Source organism: Mya arenaria, chromosome 11, assembly GCF_026914265.1.
Source record: "Mya arenaria isolate MELC-2E11 chromosome 11, ASM2691426v1".
Taxonomy (NCBI): domain Eukaryota; kingdom Metazoa; phylum Mollusca; class Bivalvia; order Myida; family Myidae; genus Mya; species Mya arenaria.
The window spans coordinates 60631538-60653635 of record NC_069132.1 but is presented as its reverse complement, the minus strand read 5'-3'; the positions used below and the strand labels follow the sequence as shown (position 1 = coordinate 60653635).

General features: G+C 43.3%; 1 protein-coding gene across 1 annotated transcript in view; it reads left to right on the top strand.

Annotated features, from left to right (window-relative positions):
• LOC128208667 (RNA polymerase II-associated factor 1 homolog) overlaps positions 1-22098 on the top strand; it is a 30101-nt gene that overhangs the window by 7525 nt on the left and 478 nt on the right. The window contains exon 4 of the mRNA XM_052912215.1: positions 21823-21910. Within this exon, the coding sequence (XP_052768175.1) occupies positions 21823-21910 (88 nt within the window). The remainder of the gene's footprint in view (positions 1-21822; positions 21911-22098) is intronic.

Sequence of the window (22098 nt, the reverse complement as noted above, 5' to 3'; positions counted from 1 at the left end):
AATCAGGGAACTTGCTTATTTGTGGGCCCCATCCTTTCATTGAGTTATCAGGGAACTTGCTTATTTGTGTGCCCCATCCTTTCATTGAGTTATCAGGGAACTTGCTTATTTGTGGGCCCCATCCTTTCATTGAGTTATCAGGGAACTTGCTTATTTGTGGGCCCCATCCTTTCATTGAGTTATCAGGGAACTTTCTTATTTGTGGGCCCCATCCTTTCATTGAGTTATCAGGGAACTTGCTTATTTGTGTGCCCCATCCTTTCATTGAGTTATCAGGGAACTTGCTTATTTGTGGACCCCATCCTTTCATTGAGTTATCAGGGAACTTGCTAATTTGTGGGCCCCATCATTTCATGGAGTTATCAGGGAACTTGCTAATTTGTGGGCCCCATCCTTTCATGGAGTTATCAGGGAACTTGCTTATTTGTGGGCCCCATCCTTTCATTGAGTTATCAGGGAACTTGCTTATTTGTGTGCCCCATCCTTTCATTGAGTTATCAGGGAACTTGCTTATTTGTGTGCCCCATCCTTTCATTGAGTTATCAGGGAACTTGCTAATTTGTGGGCCCCATCCTTTCATGGAGTTATCAGGGAACTTGCTTATTTGTGGGCCCCATCCTTTCATGGAGTTATCAGGGAACTTGCTTATTTGTGGGCCCCATCCTTTCATTGAGTTATCAGGGAACTTGCTTATTTGTGGGCCCCATCCTTTCATTGAGTTATCAGGGAATTTGCTTATTTGTGTGCCCCATCCTTTCATTGAGTTATCAGGGAACTTGCTAATTTGTGTGCCCCACCCTTTCATTGAGTTATCAGGGAACTTGCTAATTTGTGGGCCCCATCCTTTCATGGAGTTATCAGGGAACTTGCTTATTTGTGGGCCCCATCCTTTCATTGAGTTATCAGGGAACTTGCTTATTTGTGGGCCCCATCCTTTCATTGAGTTATCAGGGAATTTGCTTATTTGTGTGCCCCATCCTTTCATTGAGTTATCAGGGAACTTGCTAATTTGTGTGCCCCACCCTTTCATTGAGTTATCAGGGAACTTGCTAATTTGTGGGCCCCATCCTTTCATTGAGTTATCAGGGAACTTGCTTATTTGTGGGCCCCATCCTTTCATTGAGTTATCAGGGAATTTGCTTATTTGTGGGCCCCATCCTTTCATTGAGTTATCAGGGAACTTGCTAATTTGTGTGCCCCACCCTTTCATTGAGTTATCAGGGAACTTGCTAATTTGTGTGCCCCACCCTTTCATTGAGTTATCAGGGAACTTGCTAATTTGTGGGCCCCATCCTTTCATTGAGTTATCAGGGAATTTGCTTATTTGTGTGCCCCATCCTTTCATTGAGTTATCAGGGAATTTGCTTATTTGTGGGCCCCATCCTTTCATTGAGTTATCAGGGAATTTGCTTATTTGTGGGCCCCATCCTTTCATTGAGTTATCAGGGAATTTGCTTATTTGTGGGCCCCATCCTTTCATTGAGTTATCAGGGAATTTGCTTATTTGTGGGCCCCATCCTTTCATTGAGTTATCAGGGAACTTGCTAATTTGTGTGCCCCACCCTTTCATTGAGTTATCAGGGAACTTGCTAATTTGTGTGCCCCACCCTTTCATTGAGTTATCAGGGAACTTGCTAATTTGTGGGCCCCATCCTTTCATTGAGTTATCAGGGAATTTGCTTATTTGTGTGCCCCATCCTTTCATTGAGTTATCAGGGAATTTGCTTATTTGTGGGCCCCATCCTTTCATTGAGTTATCAGGGAATTTGCTTATTTGTGGGCCCCATCCTTTCATTGAGTTATCAGGGAATTTGCTTATTTGTGTGCCCCATCCTTTCATTGAGTTATCAGGGAACTTGCTAATTTGTGTGCCCCACCCTTTCATTGAGTTATCAGGGAACTTGCTAATTTGTGGGCCCCATCCTTTCATTGAGTTATCAGGGAACTTGCTAATTTGTGGGCCCCATCCTTTCATTGAGTTATCAGGGAATTTGCTTATTTGTGGGCCCCATCCTTTCATTGAGTTATCAGGGAACTTGCTTATTTGTGGGCCCCATCCTTTCATGGAGTTATCAGGGAACTTGCTTATTTGTGTGCCCCATCCTTTCATTGAGTTACCAGGGAATTTGCTTATTTGTGTGCCCCATCCTTTCATGGAGTTATCAGGGAATTTGCTTATTTGTGTGCCCCATCCTTTCATTGAGTTATCAGGGAACTTGCTAATTTGTGGGCCCCATCCTTTCATTGAGTTACCACGGAACTTGCTAATTTGTGGGCCCCATCCTTTCATTGAGTTACCAGGGAACTTGCTAATTTGTGTGCCCCATCCTTTCATTGAGTTATCAGGGAATTTGCTTATTTGTGGGCCCCATCCTTTCATTGAGTTATCAGGGAATTTGCTAATTTGTGTGCCCCATCCTTTCATTGAGTTATCAGGGAATTTGCTTATTTGTGGGCCCCATCCTTTCATTGAGTTACCAGGGAACTTGCTAATTTGTGTGCCCCATCCTTTCATTAAGTTATCAGGGAATTTGCTTATTTGTGGGCCCCATCCTTTCATTGAGTTACCAGGGAACTTGCTTATTTGTGGGCCCCATCCTTTCATTGAGTTATCAGGGAATTTGCTAATTTGTGGGCCCCATCCTTTCATTGAGTTACCAGGGAACTTGCTAATTTGTGGGCCCCATCCTTTCATTGAGTTATCAGGGAATTTGCTTATTTGTGGGCCCCATCCTTTCATTGAGTTATCAGGGAATTTGCTTATTTGTGTGCCCCATCCTTTCATTGAGTTATCAGGGAATTTGCTTATTTGTGGGCCCCATCCTTTCATTGAGTTATCAGGGAACTTGCTTATTTGTGGGCCCCATCCTTTCATTGAGTTATCAGGGAATTTGCTTATTTGTGGGCCCCATCCTTTCATTGAGTTATCAGGGAATTTGCTTATTTGTGGGCCCCATCCTTTCATTGAGTTACCAGGGAATTTGCTTATTTGTGGGCCCCATCCTTTCATTGAGTTATCAGGGAATTTGCTTATTTGTGGGCCCCATCCTTTCATTGAGTTATCAGGGAATTTGCTTATTTGTGGGCCCCATCCTTTCATTGAGTTATCAGGGAATTTGCTTATTTGTGGGCCCCATCCTTTCATTGAGTTATCAGGGAACTTGCTTATTTGTGGGCCCCATCCTTTCATTGAGTTATCAGGGAATTTGCTTATTTGTGGGCCCCATCTTTTCACTGAGTTATCAGGGAATTTGCTTATTTGTGTGCCCCATCCTTTCATTGAGTTATCAGGGAACTTGCTAATTTGTGGGCCCCATCCTTTCATTGAGTTACCAGGGAATTTGCTTATTTGTGGGCCCCATCCTTTCATGGAGTTATCAGGGAATTTGCTTATTTGTGGGCCCCATCCTTTCATGGAGTTACCAGGGAATTTGCTTATTTGTGGGCCCCATCCTTTCATGGAGTTATCAGGGAACTTGCTTATTTGTGGGCCCCATCCTTTCATTGAGTTATCAGGGAACTTGCTTATTTGTGGGCCCCATCCTTTCATTGAGTTATCAGGGAATTTGCTTATTTGTGGGCCCCATCCTTTCATTGAGTTATCAGGGAATTTGCTTATTTGTGGGCCCCATCCTTTCATTGAGTTATCAGGGAATTTGCTTATTTGTGGGCCCCATCCTTTCATGGAGTTATCAGGGAACTTGCTTATTTGTGGGCCCCATCCTTTCATGGAGTTATCAGGGAACTTGCTTATTTGTGGGCCCCATCCTTTCATGGAGTTATCAGGGAATTTGCTTATTTGTGTGCCCCATCCTTTCATGGAGTTATCAGGGAACTTGCTAATTTGTGTGCCCCATCCTTTCATTGAGTTACCAGGGAATTTGCTTATTTGTGGGCCCCATCCTTTCATTGAGTTATCAGGGAATTTGCTTATTTGTGGGCCCCATCCTTTCATTGAGTTACCAGGGAATTTTCTTATTTGTGGGCCCCATCCTTTCATTGAGTTATCAGGGAATTTGCTTATTTGTGGGCCCCATCCTTTCATTGAGTTATCAGGGAACTTGCTAATTTGTGTGCCCCACCCTTTCATTGAGTTATCAGGGAATTTGCTTATTTGTGGGCCCCATCCTTTCATTGAGTTATCAGGGAACTTGCTTATTTGTGGGCCCCATCCTTTCATTGAGTTATCAGGGAACTTGCTTATTTGTGGGCCCCATCCTTTCATTGAGTTATCAGGGAACTTGCTTATTTGTGTGCCCCATCCTTTCATGGAGTTATCAGGGAACTTGCTAATTTGTGTGCCCCACCCTTTCATTGAGTTATCAGGGAATTTGCTTATTTGTCGGCCCCATCCTTTCATTGAGTTATCAGGGAACTTGCTTATTTGTGTGCCCCATCCTTTCATGGAGTTATCAGGGAACTTGCTAATTTGTGTGCCCCACCCTTTCATTGAGTTATCAGGGAATTTGCTTATTTGTGGGCCCCACCCTTTCATTGAGTTATCAGGGAACTTGCTTATTTGTGGGCCCCATCCTTTCATTGAGTTATCAGGGAATTTGCTTATTTGTGGGCCCCACCCTTTCATTGAGTTATCAGGGAATTTGCTTATTTGTGGGCCCCATCCTTTCATTGAGTTATCAGGGAATTTGCTTATTTGTGGGCCCCATCCTTTCATTGAGTTATCAGGGAACTTGCTTATTTGTGGGCCCCATCCTTTCATTGAGTTATCAGGGAATTTGCTTATTTGTGGGCCCCATCTTTTCACTGAGTTATCAGGGAATTTGCTTATTTGTGTGCCCCATCCTTTCATTGAGTTATCAGGGAACTTGCTAATTTGTGGGCCCCATCCTTTCATTGAGTTACCAGGGAATTTGCTTATTTGTGGGCCCCATCCTTTCATGGAGTTATCAGGGAATTTGCTTATTTGTGGGCCCCATCCTTTCATGGAGTTACCAGGGAATTTGCTTATTTGTGGGCCCCATCCTTTCATGGAGTTATCAGGGAACTTGCTTATTTGTGGGCCCCATCCTTTCATTGAGTTATCAGGGAACTTGCTTATTTGTGGGCCCCATCCTTTCATTGAGTTATCAGGGAATTTGCTTATTTGTGGGCCCCATCCTTTCATTGAGTTATCAGGGAATTTGCTTATTTGTGGGCCCCATCCTTTCATTGAGTTATCAGGGAATTTGCTTATTTGTGGGCCCCATCCTTTCATGGAGTTATCAGGGAACTTGCTTATTTGTGGGCCCCATCCTTTCATGGAGTTATCAGGGAACTTGCTTATTTGTGGGCCCCATCCTTTCATGGAGTTATCAGGGAATTTGCTTATTTGTGTGCCCCATCCTTTCATGGAGTTATCAGGGAACTTGCTAATTTGTGTGCCCCATCCTTTCATTGAGTTACCAGGGAATTTGCTTATTTGTGGGCCCCATCCTTTCATTGAGTTATCAGGGAATTTGCTTATTTGTGGGCCCCATCCTTTCATTGAGTTACCAGGGAATTTTCTTATTTGTGGGCCCCATCCTTTCATTGAGTTATCAGGGAATTTGCTTATTTGTGGGCCCCATCCTTTCATTGAGTTATCAGGGAACTTGCTAATTTGTGTGCCCCACCCTTTCATTGAGTTATCAGGGAATTTGCTTATTTGTGGGCCCCATCCTTTCATTGAGTTATCAGGGAACTTGCTTATTTGTGGGCCCCATCCTTTCATTGAGTTATCAGGGAACTTGCTTATTTGTGGGCCCCATCCTTTCATTGAGTTATCAGGGAACTTGCTTATTTGTGTGCCCCATCCTTTCATGGAGTTATCAGGGAACTTGCTAATTTGTGTGCCCCACCCTTTCATTGAGTTATCAGGGAATTTGCTTATTTGTCGGCCCCATCCTTTCATTGAGTTATCAGGGAACTTGCTTATTTGTGTGCCCCATCCTTTCATGGAGTTATCAGGGAACTTGCTAATTTGTGTGCCCCACCCTTTCATTGAGTTATCAGGGAATTTGCTTATTTGTGGGCCCCACCCTTTCATTGAGTTATCAGGGAACTTGCTTATTTGTGGGCCCCATCCTTTCATTGAGTTATCAGGGAATTTGCTTATTTGTGGGCCCCATCCTTTCATTGAGTTATCAGGGAACTTGCTTATTTGTGGGCCCCATCCTTTCATTGAGTTATCAGGGAACTTGCTTATTTGTGTGCCCCATCCTTTCATGGAGTTATCAGGGAACTTGCTAATTTGTGTGCCCCACCCTTTCATTGAGTTATCAGGGAATTTGCTAATTTGTGGGCCCCATCCTTTCATTGAGTTATCAGGGAACTTGCTTATTTGTGTGCCCCATCCTTTCATGGAGTTATCAGGGAACTTGCTAATTTGTGTGCCCCACCCTTTCATTGAGTTATCAGGGAATTTGCTTATTTGTGGGCCCCATCCTTTCATTGAGTTATCAGGGAATTTGCTTATTTGTGGGCCCCATCCTTTCATTGAGTTATCAGGGAACTTGCTTATTTGTGGGCCCCATCCTTTCATTGAGTTATCAGGGAACTTGCTTATTTGTGTGCCCCATCCTTTCATGGAGTTATCAGGGAACTTGCTAATTTGTGTGCCCCACCCTTTCATTGAGTTATCAGGGAATTTGCTTATTGGAACTTGCTTATTTGTGGGCCCCATCCTTTCATTGAGTTATCAGGGAACTTGCTTATTTGTGGGCCCCACCCTTTCATTGAGTTACCAGGGAATTTGCTTATTTGTGGGCCCCATCCTTTCATTGAGTTACCAGGGAATTTGCTTATTTGTGGGCCCCATCCTTTCATGGAGTTATCAGGGAACTTGCTAATTTGTGTGCCCCACCCTTTCATTGAGTTACCAGGGAATTTGCTTATTTGTGGGCCCCATCCTTTCATTGAGTTACCAGGGAATTTGCTTATTTGTGTGCCCCATCCTTTCATTGAGTTATCAGGGAATTTGCTTATTTGTGTGCCCCATCCTTTCATTGAGTTATCAGGGAACTTGCTAATTTGTGTGCCCCATCCTTTCATTGAGTAATCAGGGAACTTGCTTATTTGTGGGCCCCATCCTTTCATTGAGTTATCAGGGAACTTGCTTATTTGTGTGCCCCATCCTTTCATTGAGTTATCAGGGAACTTGCTTATTTGTGTGCCCCATCCTTTCATTGAGTTATCAGGGAACTTGCTTATTTGTGTGCCCCATCCTTTCATTGAGTTATCAGGGAACTTGCTTATTTGTGGGCCCCATCCTTTCATTGAGTTATCAGGGAACTTGCTTATTTGTGTGCCCCATCCTTTCATTGAGTTATCAGGGAACTTGCTTATTTGTGGGCCCCATCCTTTCATTGAGTTATCAGGGAACTTGCTAATTTGTGTGCCCCATCCTTTCATTGAGTTATCAGGGAACTTGCTAATTTGTGGGCCCCATCCTTTCATGGAGTTATCAGGGAACTTGCTTATTTGTGGGCCCCATCCTTTCATTGAGTTATCAGGGAACTTGCTTATTTGTGTGCCCCATCCTTTCATTGAGTTATCAGGGAACTTGCTTATTTGTGTGCCCCATCCTTTCATTGAGTTATCAGGGAACTTGCTAATTTGTGTGCCCCATCCTTTCATTGAGTTATCAGGGAACTTGCTTATTTGTGGGCCCCATCCTTTCATGGAGTTATCAGGGAACTTGCTTATTTGTGGGCCCCATCCTTTCATTGAGTTATCAGGGAACTTGCTTATTTGTGGGCCCCATCCTTTCATTGAGTTATCAGGGAATTTGCTTATTTGTGTGCCCCATCCTTTCATTGAGTTATCAGGGAACTTGCTAATTTGTGTGCCCCACCCTTTCATTGAGTTATCAGGGAACTTGCTAATTTGTGGGCCCCATCCTTTCATTGAGTTATCAGGGAACTTGCTTATTTGTGTGCCCCATCCTTTCATTGAGTTATCAGGGAATTTGCTTATTTGTGGGCCCCATCCTTTCATTGAGTTATCAGGGAATTTGCTTATTTGTGGGCCCCATCCTTTCATTGAGTTATCAGGGAACTTGCTTATTTGTGGGCCCCATCCTTTCATGGAGTTATCAGGGAACTTGCTTATTTGTGTGCCCCATCCTTTCATTGAGTTACCAGGGAACTTGCTTATTTGTGTGCCCCATCCTTTCATTGAGTTATCAGGGAATTTGCTAATTTGTGGGCCCCATCCTTTCATGGAGTTATCAGGGAATTTGCTAATTTGTGGGCCCCATCCTTTCATTGAGTTACCAGGGAACTTGCTAATTTGTGGGCCCCATCCTTTCATTGAGTTACCAGGGAACTTGCTAATTTGTGGGCCCCATCCTTTCATTGAGTTACCAGGGAACTTGCTAATTTGTGTGCCCCATCCTTTCATTGAGTTATCAGGGAATTTGCTTATTTGTGTGCCCCATCCTTTCATTGAGTTATCAGGGAACTTGCTAATTTGTGGGCCCCATCCTTTCATTGAGTTATCAGGGAATTTGCTTATTTGTGTGCCCCATCCTTTCATTGAGTTATCAGGGAACTTGCTTATTTGTGGGCCCCATCCTTTCATTGAGTTATCAGGGAATTTGCTTATTTGTGGGCCCCATCCTTTCATTGAGTTATCAGGGAATTTGCTAATTTGTGTGCCCCATCCTTTCATTGAGTTATCAGGGAATTTGCTTATTTGTGGGCCCCATCCTTTCATTGAGTTACCAGGGAACTTGCTAATTTGTGTGCCCCATCCTTTCATTGAGTTATCAGGGAATTTGCTTATTTGTGGGCCCCATCCTTTCATTGAGTTACCAGGGAACTTGCTAATTTGTGGGCCCCATCCTTTCATTGAGTTATCAGGGAATTTGCTAATTTGTGGGCCCCATCCTTTCATTGAGTTACCAGGGAACTTGCTAATTTGTGGGCCCCATCCTTTCATTGAGTTATCAGGGAATTTGCTTATTTGTGGGCCCCATCCTTTCATTGAGTTATCAGGGAATTTGCTTATTTGTGGGCCCCATCCTTTCATTGAGTTATCAGGGAACTTGCTTATTTGTGGGCCCCATCCTTTCATTGAGTTATCAGGGAACTTGCTTATTTGTGGGCCCCATCCTTTCATTGAGTTATCAGGGAATTTGCTTATTTGTGGGCCCCATCCTTTCATTGAGTTATCAGGGAATTTGCTTATTTGTGGGCCCCATCCTTTCATTGAGTTACCAGGGAATTTGCTTATTTGTGGGCCCCATCCTTTCATTGAGTTATCAGGGAATTTGCTTATTTGTGGGCCCCATCCTTTCATTGAGTTATCAGGGAATTTGCTTATTTGTGGGCCCCATCCTTTCATTGAGTTATCAGGGAATTTGCTTATTTGTGGGCCCCATCCTTTCATTGAGTTATCAGGGAACTTGCTTATTTGTGGGCCCCATCCTTTCATTGAGTTATCAGGGAATTTGCTTATTTGTGTGCCCCATCCTTTCATTGAGTTATCAGGAAATTTGCTTATTTGTGTGCCCCATCCTTTCATTGAGTTATCAGGGAACTTGCTAATTTGTGTGCCCCATCCTTTCATTGAGTTATCAGGGAACTTGCTAATTTGTGGGCCCCATCCTTTCATTGAGTTACCAGGGAATTTGCTTATTTGTGTGCCCCATCCTTTCATTGAGTTATCAGGGAACTTGCTTATTTGTGGGCCCCATCCTTTCATTGAGTTATCAGGGAATTTGCTTATTTGTGTGCCCCATCCTTTCATTGAGTTATCAGGGAACTTGCTTATTTGTGTGCCCCATCCTTTCATTGAGTTATCAGGGAATTTGCTTATTTGTGTGCCCCATCCTTTCATTGAGTTATCAGGGAATTTGCTTATTTGTGGGCCCCATCCTTTCATTGAGTTATCAGGGAATTTGCTTATTTGTGTGCCCCATCCTTTCATTGAGTTATCAGGGAACTTGCTAATTTGTGGGCCCCATCCTTTCATTGAGTTACCAGGGAATTTGCTTATTTGTGGGCCCCATCCTTTCATGGAGTTATCAGGGAATTTGCTTATTTGTGGGCCCCATCCTTTCATTGAGTTACCAGGGAATTTGCTTATTTGTGGGCCCCATCCTTTCATGGAGTTATCAGGGAACTTGCTTATTTGTGGGCCCCATCCTTTCATTGAGTTATCAGGGAACTTGCTTATTTGTGGGCCCCATCCTTTCATTGAGTTATCAGGGAATTTGCTTATTTGTGTGCCCCATCCTTTCATTGAGTTATCAGGGAACTTGCTAATTTGTGTGCCCCACCCTTTCATTGAGTTATCAGGGAACTTGCTAATTTGTGTGCCCCATCCTTTCATTGAGTTATCAGGGAACTTGCTAATTTGTGGGCCCCATCCTTTCATTGAGTTATCAGGGAACTTGCTTATTTGTGGGCCCCATCCTTTCATTGAGTTATCAGGGAACTTGCTAATTTGTGTGCCCCATCCTTTCATTGAGTTATCAGGGAACTTGCTAATTTGTGGGCCCCATCCTTTCATTGAGTTATCAGGGAACTTGCTTATTTGTGTGCCCCATCCTTTCATGGAGTTATCAGGGAACTTGCTAATTTGTGGGCCCCATCCTTTCATTGAGTTATCAGGGAACTTGCTTATTTGTGGGCCCCATCCTTTCATTGAGTTATCAGGGAATTTGCTTATTTGTGTGCCCCATCCTTTCATTGAGTTATCAGGGAACTTGCTAATTTGTGTGCCCCATCCTTTCATTGAGTAATCAGGGAACTTGCTTATTTGTGGGCCCCATCCTTTCATTGAGTTATCAGGGAACTTGCTTATTTGTGTGCCCCATCCTTTCATTGAGTTATCAGGGAACTTGCTTATTTGTGGGCCCCATCCTTTCATTGAGTTATCAGGGAACTTGCTTATTTGTGGGCCCCATCCTTTCATTGAGTTATCAGGGAACTTTCTTATTTGTGGGCCCCATCCTTTCATTGAGTTATCAGGGAACTTGCTTATTTGTGTGCCCCATCCTTTCATTGAGTTATCAGGGAACTTGCTTATTTGTGGACCCCATCCTTTCATTGAGTTATCAGGGAACTTGCTAATTTGTGGGCCCCATCATTTCATGGAGTTATCAGGGAACTTGCTAATTTGTGGGCCCCATCCTTTCATGGAGTTATCAGGGAACTTGCTTATTTGTGGGCCCCATCCTTTCATTGAGTTATCAGGGAACTTGCTTATTTGTGGGCCCCATCCTTTCATTGAGTTATCAGGGAACTTGCTTATTTGTGTGCCCCATCCTTTCATTGAGTTATCAGGGAACTTGCTAATTTGTGGGCCCCATCCTTTCATTGAGTTATCAGGGAACTTGCTTATTTGTGGGCCCCATCCTTTCATGGAGTTATCAGGGAACTTGCTTATTTGTGGGCCCCATCCTTTCATTGAGTTATCAGGGAACTTGCTTATTTGTGGGCCCCATCCTTTCATTGAGTTATCAGGGAATTTGCTTATTTGTGTGCCCCATCCTTTCATTGAGTTATCAGGGAACTTGCTAATTTGTGTGCCCCACCCTTTCATTGAGTTATCAGGGAACTTGCTAATTTGTGGGCCCCATCCTTTCATGGAGTTATCAGGGAACTTGCTTATTTGTGGGCCCCATCCTTTCATTGAGTTATCAGGGAACTTGCTTATTTGTGGGCCCCATCCTTTCATTGAGTTATCAGGGAATTTGCTTATTTGTGTGCCCCATCCTTTCATTGAGTTATCAGGGAACTTGCTAATTTGTGTGCCCCACCCTTTCATTGAGTTATCAGGGAACTTGCTAATTTGTGGGCCCCATCCTTTCATTGAGTTATCAGGGAACTTGCTTATTTGTGGGCCCCATCCTTTCATTGAGTTATCAGGGAATTTGCTTATTTGTGGGCCCCATCCTTTCATTGAGTTATCAGGGAACTTGCTAATTTGTGTGCCCCACCCTTTCATTGAGTTATCAGGGAACTTGCTAATTTGTGTGCCCCACCCTTTCATTGAGTTATCAGGGAACTTGCTAATTTGTGGGCCCCATCCTTTCATTGAGTTATCAGGGAATTTGCTTATTTGTGTGCCCCATCCTTTCATTGAGTTATCAGGGAATTTGCTTATTTGTGGGCCCCATCCTTTCATTGAGTTATCAGGGAATTTGCTTATTTGTGGGCCCCATCCTTTCATTGAGTTATCAGGGAATTTGCTTATTTGTGGGCCCCATCCTTTCATTGAGTTATCAGGGAATTTGCTTATTTGTGGGCCCCATCCTTTCATTGAGTTATCAGGGAACTTGCTAATTTGTGTGCCCCACCCTTTCATTGAGTTATCAGGGAACTTGCTAATTTGTGTGCCCCACCCTTTCATTGAGTTATCAGGGAACTTGCTAATTTGTGGGCCCCATCCTTTCATTGAGTTATCAGGGAATTTGCTTATTTGTGGGCCCCATCCTTTCATTGAGTTATCAGGGAATTTGCTTATTTGTGGGCCCCATCCTTTCATTGAGTTATCAGGGAATTTGCTTATTTGTGGGCCCCATCCTTTCATTGAGTTATCAGGGAATTTGCTTATTTGTGTGCCCCATCCTTTCATTGAGTTATCAGGGAACTTGCTAATTTGTGTGCCCCACCCTTTCATTGAGTTATCAGGGAACTTGCTAATTTGTGGGCCCCATCCTTTCATTGAGTTATCAGGGAACTTGCTAATTTGTGGGCCCCATCCTTTCATTGAGTTATCAGGGAATTTGCTTATTTGTGGGCCCCATCCTTTCATTGAGTTATCAGGGAATTTGCTTATTTGTGGGCCCCATCCTTTCATGGAGTTATCAGGGAACTTGCTTATTTGTGTGCCCCATCCTTTCATTGAGTTACCAGGGAATTTGCTTATTTGTGTGCCCCATCCTTTCATGGAGTTATCAGGGAATTTGCTAATTTGTGTGCCCCATCCTTTCATTGAGTTATCAGGGAACTTGCTAATTTGTGGGCCCCATCCTTTCATTGAGTTACCACGGAACTTGCTAATTTGTGGGCCCCATCCTTTCATTGAGTTACCAGGGAACTTGCTAATTTGTGTGCCCCATCCTTTCATTGAGTTATCAGGGAATTTGCTTATTTGTGGGCCCCATCCTTTCATTGAGTTATCAGGGAATTTGCTAATTTGTGTGCCCCATCCTTTCATTGAGTTATCAGGGAATTTGCTTATTTGTGGGCCCCATCCTTTCATTGAGTTACCAGGGAACTTGCTAATTTGTGTGCCCCATCCTTTCATTAAGTTATCAGGGAATTTGCTTATTTGTGGGCCCCATCCTTTCATTGAGTTACCAGGGAACTTGCTTATTTGTGGGCCCCATCCTTTCATTGAGTTATCAGGGAACTTGCTTATTTGTGGGCCCCATCCTTTCATTGAGTTACCAGGGAACTTGCTAATTTGTGGGCCCCATCCTTTCATTGAGTTATCAGGGAATTTGCTTATTTGTGGGCCCCATCCTTTCATTGAGTTATCAGGGAATTTGCTTATTTGTGTGCCCCATCCTTTCATTGAGTTATCAGGGAATTTGCTTATTTGTGGGCCCCATCCTTTCATTGAGTTATCAGGGAACTTGCTTATTTGTGGGCCCCATCCTTTCATTGAGTTATCAGGGAATTTGCTTATTTGTGGGCCCCATCCTTTCATTGAGTTATCAGGGAATTTGCTTATTTGTGGGCCCCATCCTTTCATTGAGTTACCAGGGAATTTGCTTATTTGTGGGCCCCATCCTTTCATTGAGTTATCAGGGAATTTGCTTATTTGTGGGCCCCATCCTTTCATTGAGTTATCAGGGAATTTGCTTATTTGTGGGCCCCATCCTTTCATTGAGTTATCAGGGAATTTGCTTATTTGTGGGCCCCATCCTTTCATTGAGTTATCAGGGAACTTGCTTATTTGTGGGCCCCATCCTTTCATTGAGTTATCAGGGAATTTGCTTATTTGTGGGCCCCATCTTTTCACTGAGTTATCAGGGAATTTGCTTATTTGTGTGCCCCATCCTTTCATTGAGTTATCAGGGAACTTGCTAATTTGTGGGCCCCATCCTTTCATTGAGTTACCAGGGAATTTGCTTATTTGTGGGCCCCATCCTTTCATGGAGTTATCAGGGAATTTGCTTATTTGTGGGCCCCATCCTTTCATGGAGTTACCAGGGAATTTGCTTATTTGTGGGCCCCATCCTTTCATGGAGTTATCAGGGAACTTGCTTATTTGTGGGCCCCATCCTTTCATTGAGTTATCAGGGAACTTGCTTATTTGTGGGCCCCATCCTTTCATTGAGTTATCAGGGAATTTGCTTATTTGTGGGCCCCATCCTTTCATTGAGTTATCAGGGAATTTGCTTATTTGTGGGCCCCATCCTTTCATTGAGTTATCAGGGAATTTGCTTATTTGTGGGCCCCATCCTTTCATGGAGTTATCAGGGAACTTGCTTATTTGTGGGCCCCATCCTTTCATGGAGTTATCAGGGAACTTGCTTATTTGTGGGCCCCATCCTTTCATGGAGTTATCAGGGAATTTGCTTATTTGTGTGCCCCATCCTTTCATGGAGTTATCAGGGAACTTGCTAATTTGTGTGCCCCATCCTTTCATTGAGTTACCAGGGAATTTGCTTATTTGTGGGCCCCATCCTTTCATTGAGTTATCAGGGAATTTGCTTATTTGTGGGCCCCATCCTTTCATTGAGTTACCAGGGAATTTTCTTATTTGTGGGCCCCATCCTTTCATTGAGTTATCAGGGAATTTGCTTATTTGTGGGCCCCATCCTTTCATTGAGTTATCAGGGAACTTGCTAATTTGTGTGCCCCACCCTTTCATTGAGTTATCAGGGAATTTGCTTATTTGTGGGCCCCATCCTTTCATTGAGTTATCAGGGAACTTGCTTATTTGTGGGCCCCATCCTTTCATTGAGTTATCAGGGAACTTGCTTATTTGTGGGCCCCATCCTTTCATTGAGTTATCAGGGAACTTGCTTATTTGTGTGCCCCATCCTTTCATGGAGTTATCAGGGAACTTGCTAATTTGTGTGCCCCACCCTTTCATTGAGTTATCAGGGAATTTGCTTATTTGTCGGCCCCATCCTTTCATTGAGTTATCAGGGAACTTGCTTATTTGTGTGCCCCATCCTTTCATGGAGTTATCAGGGAACTTGCTAATTTGTGTGCCCCACCCTTTCATTGAGTTATCAGGGAATTTGCTTATTTGTGTGCCCCACCCTTTCATTGAGTTATCAGGGAACTTGCTTATTTGTGGGCCCCATCCTTTCATTGAGTTATCAGGGAATTTGCTTATTTGTGGGCCCCACCCTTTCATTGAGTTATCATGGAACTTGCTTATTTGTGGGCCCCATCCTCAGGGAATTTGCTTATTTGTGGGCCCCACCCTTTCATTGAGTTATCAGGGAACTTGCTTATTTGTGGGCCCCATCCTTTCATTGAGTTATCAGGGAATTTGCTTATTTGTGGGCCCCATCTTTTCACTGAGTTATCAGGGAATTTGCTTATTTGTGTGCCCCATCCTTTCATTGAGTTATCAGGGAACTTGCTAATTTGTGGGCCCCATCCTTTCATTGAGTTATCAGGGAATTTGCTTATTTGTGGGCCCCATCCTTTCATGGAGTTATCAGGGAATTTGCTTATTTGTGGGCCCCATCCTTTCATGGAGTTACCAGGGAATTTGCTTATTTGTGGGCCCCATCCTTTCATTGAGTTATCAGGGAACTTGCTTATTTGTGGGCCCCATCCTTTCATTGAGTTATCAGGGAACTTGCTTATTTGTGGGCCCCATCCTTTCATTGAGTTATCAGGGAATTTGCTTATTTGTGGGCCCCATCCTTTCATTGAGTTATCAGGGAATTTGCTTATTTGTGGGCCCCATCCTTTCATTGAGTTATCAGGGAATTTGCTTATTTGTGGGCCCCATCCTTTCATGGAGTTATCAGGGAACTTGCTTATTTGTGGGCCCCATCCTTTCATGGAGTTATCAGGGAACTTGCTTATTTGTGGGCCCCATCCTTTCATGGAGTTATCAGGGAATTTGCTTATTTGTGTGCCCCATCCTTTCATGGAGTTATCAGGGAACTTGCTAATTTGTGTGCCCCATCCTTTCATTGAGTTACCAGGGAATTTGCTTATTTGTGGGCCCCATCCTTTCATGGAGTTATCAGGGAATTTGCTTATTTGTGGGCCCCATCCTTTCATTGAGTTACCAGGGAATTTTCTTATTTGTGGGCCCCATCCTTTCATTGAGTTATCAGGGAATTTGCTTATTTGTGGGCCCCATCCTTTCATTGAGTTATCAGGGAACTTGCTAATTTGTGTGCCCCACCCTTTCATTGAGTTATCAGGGAATTTGCTTATTTGTGGGCCCCATCCTTTCATTGAGTTATCAGGGAACTTGCTTATTTGTGGGCCCCATCCTTTCATTGAGTTATCAGGGAACTTGCTTATTTGTGGGCCCCATCCTTTCATTGAGTTATCAGGGAATTTGCTTATTTGTGTGCCCCATCCTTTCATGGAGTTATCAGGGAACTTGCTAATTTGTGTGCCCCACCCTTTCATTGAGTTATCAGGGAATTTGCTTATTTGTCGGCCCCATCCTTTCATTGAGTTATCAGGGAACTTGCTTATTTGTGTGCCCCATCCTTTCATGGAGTTATCAGGGAACTTGCTAATTTGTGTGCCCCACCCTTTCATTGAGTTATCAGGGAATTTGCTTATTTGTGTGCCCCACCCTTTCATTGAGTTATCAGGGAACTTGCTTATTTGTGGGCCCCATCCTTTCATTGAGTTATCAGGGAATTTGCTTATTTGTGGGCCCCATCCTTTCATTGAGTTATCAGGGAACTTGCTTATTTGTGGGCCCCATCCTTTCATTGAGTTATCAGGGAACTTGCTTATTTGTGTGCCCCATCCTTTCATGGAGTTATCAGGGAACTTGCTAATTTGTGTGCCCCACCCTTTCATTGAGTTATCAGGGAATTTGCTAATTTGTGGGCCCCATCCTTTCATTGAGTTATCAGGGAACTTGCTTATTTGTGGGCCCCATCCTTTCATGGAGTTATCAGGGAACTTGCTAATTTGTGTGCCCCACCCTTTCATTGAGTTATCAGGGAATTTGCTTATTTGTGGGCCCCATCCTTTCATTGAGTTATCAGGGAATTTGCTTATTTGTGGGCCCCATCCTTTCATTGAGTTATCAGGGAATTTGCTTATTTGTGGGCCCCATCCTTTCATTGAGTTATCAGGGAACTTGCTTATTTGTGTGCCCCATCCTTTCATTGAGTTATCAGGGAACTTGCTAATTTGTGTGCCCCACCCTTTCATTGAGTTATCAGGGAATTTGCTTATTGGAACTTGCTTATTTGTGGGCCCCATCCTTTCATTGAGTTATCAGGGAACTTGCTTATTTGTGGGCCCCACCCTTTCATTGAGTTACCAGGGAATTTGCTTATTTGTGGGCCCCATCCTTTCATTGAGTTACCAGGGAATTTGCTTATTTGTGGGCCCCATCCTTTCATGGAGTTATCAGGGAACTTGCTAATTTGTGTGCCCCACCCTTTCATTGAGTTACCAGGGAATTTGCTTATTTGTGGGCCCCATCCTTTCATTGAGTTACCAGGGAATTTGCTTATTTGTGGGCCCCATCCTTTCATTGAGTTATCAGGGAATTTGCTTATTTGTGTGCCCCATCCTTTCATTGAGTTATCAGGGAACTTGCTAATTTGTGTGCCCCATCCTTTCATTGAGTTATCAGGGAACTTGCTTATTTGTGGGCCCCATCCTTTCATTGAGTTATCAGGGAACTTGCTTATTTGTGTGCCCCATCCTTTCATGGAGTTATCAGGGAACTTGCTAATTTGTGTGCCCCATCCTTTCATTGAGTTATCAGGGAACTTGCTTATTTGTGTGCCCCATCCTTTCATTGAGTTATCAGGGAACTTGCTTATTTGTGGGCCCCATCCTTTCATTGAGTTATCAGGGAACTTGCTTATTTGTGTGCCCCATCCTTTCATTGAGTTATCAGGGAACTTGCTTATTTGTGGGCCCCATCCTTTCATTGAGTTATCAGGGAACTTGCTAATTTGTGTGCCCCATCCTTTCATTGAGTTATCAGGGAACTTGCTAATTTGTGGGCCCCATCCTTTCATGGAGTTATCAGGGAACTTGCTTATTTGTGGGCCCCATCCTTTCATTGAGTTATCAGGGAACTTGCTTATTTGTGTGCCCCATCCTTTCATTGAGTTATCAGGGAACTTGCTTATTTGTGTGCCCCATCCTTTCATTGAGTTATCAGGGAACTTGCTAATTTGTGTGCCCCATCCTTTCATTGAGTTATCAGGGAACTTGCTTATTTGTGGGCCCCATCCTTTCATGGAGTTATCAGGGAACTTGCTTATTTGTGGGCCCCATCCTTTCATTGAGTTATCAGGGAACTTGCTTATTTGTGGGCCCCATCCTTTCATTGAGTTATCAGGGAATTTGCTTATTTGTGTGCCCCATCCTTTCATTGAGTTATCAGGGAACTTGCTAATTTGTGTGCCCCACCCTTTCATTGAGTTATCAGGGAACTTGCTAATTTGTGGGCCCCATCCTTTCATTGAGTTATCAGGGAACTTGCTTATTTGTGTGCCCCATCCTTTCATTGAGTTATCAGGGAATTTGCTTATTTGTGGGCCCCATCCTTTCATTGAGTTATCAGGGAATTTGCTTATTTGTGGGCCCCATCCTTTCATTGAGTTATCAGGGAACTTGCTTATTTGTGGGCCCCATCCTTTCATGGAGTTATCAGGGAACTTGCTTATTTGTGTGCCCCATCCTTTCATTGAGTTATCAGGGAACTTGCTTATTTGTGTGCCCCATCCTTTCATTGAGTTATCAGGGAATTTGCTAATTTGTGGGCCCCATCCTTTCATGGAGTTATCAGGGAATTTGCTAATTTGTGGGCCCCATCCTTTCATTGAGTTACCAGGGAACTTGCTAATTTGTGGGCCCCATCCTTTCATTGAGTTATCAGGGAACTTGCTAATTTGTGGGCCCCATCCTTTCATTGAGTTACCAGGGAACTTGCTTATTTGTGTGCCCCATCCTTTCATTGAGTTATCAGGGAATTTGCTTATTTGTGTGCCCCATCCTTTCATTGAGTTATCAGGGAACTTGCTAATTTGTGGGCCCCATCCTTTCATTGAGTTATCAGGGAATTTGCTTATTTGTGTGCCCCATCCTTTCATTGAGTTATCAGGGAACTTGCTTATTTGTGGGCCCCATCCTTTCATTGAGTTATCAGGGAATTTGCTTATTTGTGGGCCCCATCCTTTCATTGAGTTATCAGGGAATTTGCTAATTTGTGTGCCCCATCCTTTCATTGAGTTATCAGGGAATTTGCTTATTTGTGGGCCCCATCCTTTCATTGAGTTACCAGGGAACTTGCTAATTTGTGTGCCCCATCCTTTCATTGAGTTATCAGGGAATTTGCTTATTTGTGGGCCCCATCCTTTCATTGAGTTACCAGGGAACTTGCTAATTTGTGGGCCCCATCCTTTCATTGAGTTATCAGGGAATTTGCTAATTTGTGGGCCCCATCCTTTCATTGAGTTATCAGGGAACTTGCTAATTTGTGGGCCCCATCCTTTCATTGAGTTATCAGGGAATTTGCTTATTTGTGGGCCCCATCCTTTCATTGAGTTATCAGGGAATTTGCTTATTTGTGGGCCCCATCCTTTCATTGAGTTATCAGGGAACTTGCTTATTTGTGGGCCCCATCCTTTCATTGAGTTATCAGGGAACTTGCTTATTTGTGGGCCCCATCCTTTCATTGAGTTATCAGGGAACTTGCTTATTTGTGGGCCCCATCCTTTCATTGAGTTATCAGGGAATTTGCTTATTTGTGGGCCCCATCCTTTCATTGAGTTACCAGGGAATTTGCTTATTTGTGGGCCCCATCCTTTCATTGAGTTATCAGGGAATTTGCTTATTTGTGGGCCCCATCCTTTCATTGAGTTATCAGGGAATTTGCTTATTTGTGGGCCCCATCCTTTCATTGAGTTATCAGGGAATTTGCTTATTTGTGGGCCCCATCCTTTCATTGAGTTATCAGGGAACTTGCTTATTTGTGGGCCCCATCCTTTCATTGAGTTATCAGGGAATTTGCTTATTTGTGTGCCCCATCCTTTCATTGAGTTATCAGGAAATTTGCTTATTTGTGTGCCCCATCCTTTCATTGAGTTATCAGGGAACTTGCTAATTTGTGTGCCCCATCCTTTCATTGAGTTATCAGGGAACTTGCTAATTTGTGTGCCCCATCCTTTCATTGAGTTACCAGGGAATTTGCTTATTTGTGTGCCCCATCCTTTCATTGAGTTATCAGGGAACTTGCTTATTTGTGGGCCCCATCCTTTCATTGAGTTATCAGGGAATTTGCTTATTTGTGTGCCCCATCCTTTCATTGAGTTATCAGGGAACTTGCTTATTTGTGTGCCCCATCCTTTCATTGAGTTATCAGGGAATTTGCTTATTTGTGTGCCCCATCCTTTCATTGAGTTATCAGGGAATTTGCTTATTTGTGGGCCCCATCCTTTCATTGAGTTATCAGGGAATTTGCTTATTTGTGTGCCCCATCCTTTCATTGAGTTATCAGGGAACTTGCTAATTTGTGGGCCCCATCCTTTCATTGAGTTATCAGGGAATTTGCTTATTTGTGGGCCCCATCCTTTCATGGAGTTATCAGGGAATTTGCTTATTTGTGGGCCCCATCCTTTCATTGAGTTACCAGGGAATTTGCTTATTTGTGGGCCCCATCCTTTCATGGAGTTATCAGGGAACTTGCTTATTTGTGGGCCCCATCCTTTCATTGAGTTATCAGGGAACTTGCTTATTTGTGGGCCCCATCCTTTCATTGAGTTATCAGGGAATTTGCTTATTTGTGTGCCCCATCCTTTCATTGAGTTATCAGGGAACTTGCTAATTTGTGTGCCCCACCCTTTCATTGAGTTATCAGGGAACTTGCTAATTTGTGTGCCCCATCCTTTCATTGAGTTATCAGGGAACTTGCTAATTTGTGGGCCCCATCCTTTCATTGAGTTATCAGGGAACTTGCTTATTTGTGGGCCCCATCCTTTCATTGAGTTATCAGGGAACTTGCTAATTTGTGTGCCCCATCCTTTCATTGAGTTATCAGGGAACTTGCTTATTTGTGGGCCCCATCCTTTCATTGAGTTACCAGGGAACTTGCTAATTTGTGGGCCCCATCCTTTCATGGAGTTATCAGGGAACTTGCTTATTTGTGTGCCCCATCCTTTCATTGAGTTATCAGGGAATTTGCTTATTTGTGGGCCCCATCCTTTCATTGAGTTATCAGGGAACTTGCTTATTTGTGGGCCCCATCCTTTCATTGAGTTACCAGGGAATTTGCTTATTTGTGTGCCCCATCCTTTCATTGAGTAATCAGGGAACTTGCTTATTTGTGGGCCTGATCCCTTGATGAGGCTATCAGGGATCTTGTTTTTTTTAATGGGGCAGATCTTAATTTGGCTATCAGAGAACTAGCTTATTTGAGGGCTCAATCCCTTAATGGAGCTAGCATGAGAGCGAACTCATTTATGGGCCCAATCCATTAAGAAACTCTTAACACTTTGGCCAAAATCAGAGCAAAACTGAGATGGTGAGCATCACAATTATGAAGTTTTTAAGAATAGCCCAAAGTTTTAATTTAACTTTGGTTGTTTGTCCCTTTTACAACAAAGAACTGTCGCTTGTAAAGGTTTTTGTTGAAACATGGCTTCCACTATTATCATGATTGCTGTAAACCTTGAATACATGTGTGTTTCAGGATGTGAGGTTGATGATGTTGGAGCCACCGCAGGATGAAGAGGAGGAGGAGGAGGAAGAGGAGGAATTCATACAGACCACAAACAATGGTACAATATAATGAGTTGATTGGTCATTTTAGGAGCGTGTTGCATTGCAATCGGCAGAGTTGTGCAAAATCTTCACCTTGGGACAACATTGAAAATATTCAGTATATTTACATGAAAGTTTTTGTCACTAGCTTTTGAACATATATATTTTTATTGTTCATGGTTGATGGTCATTATTGATTTCCTAT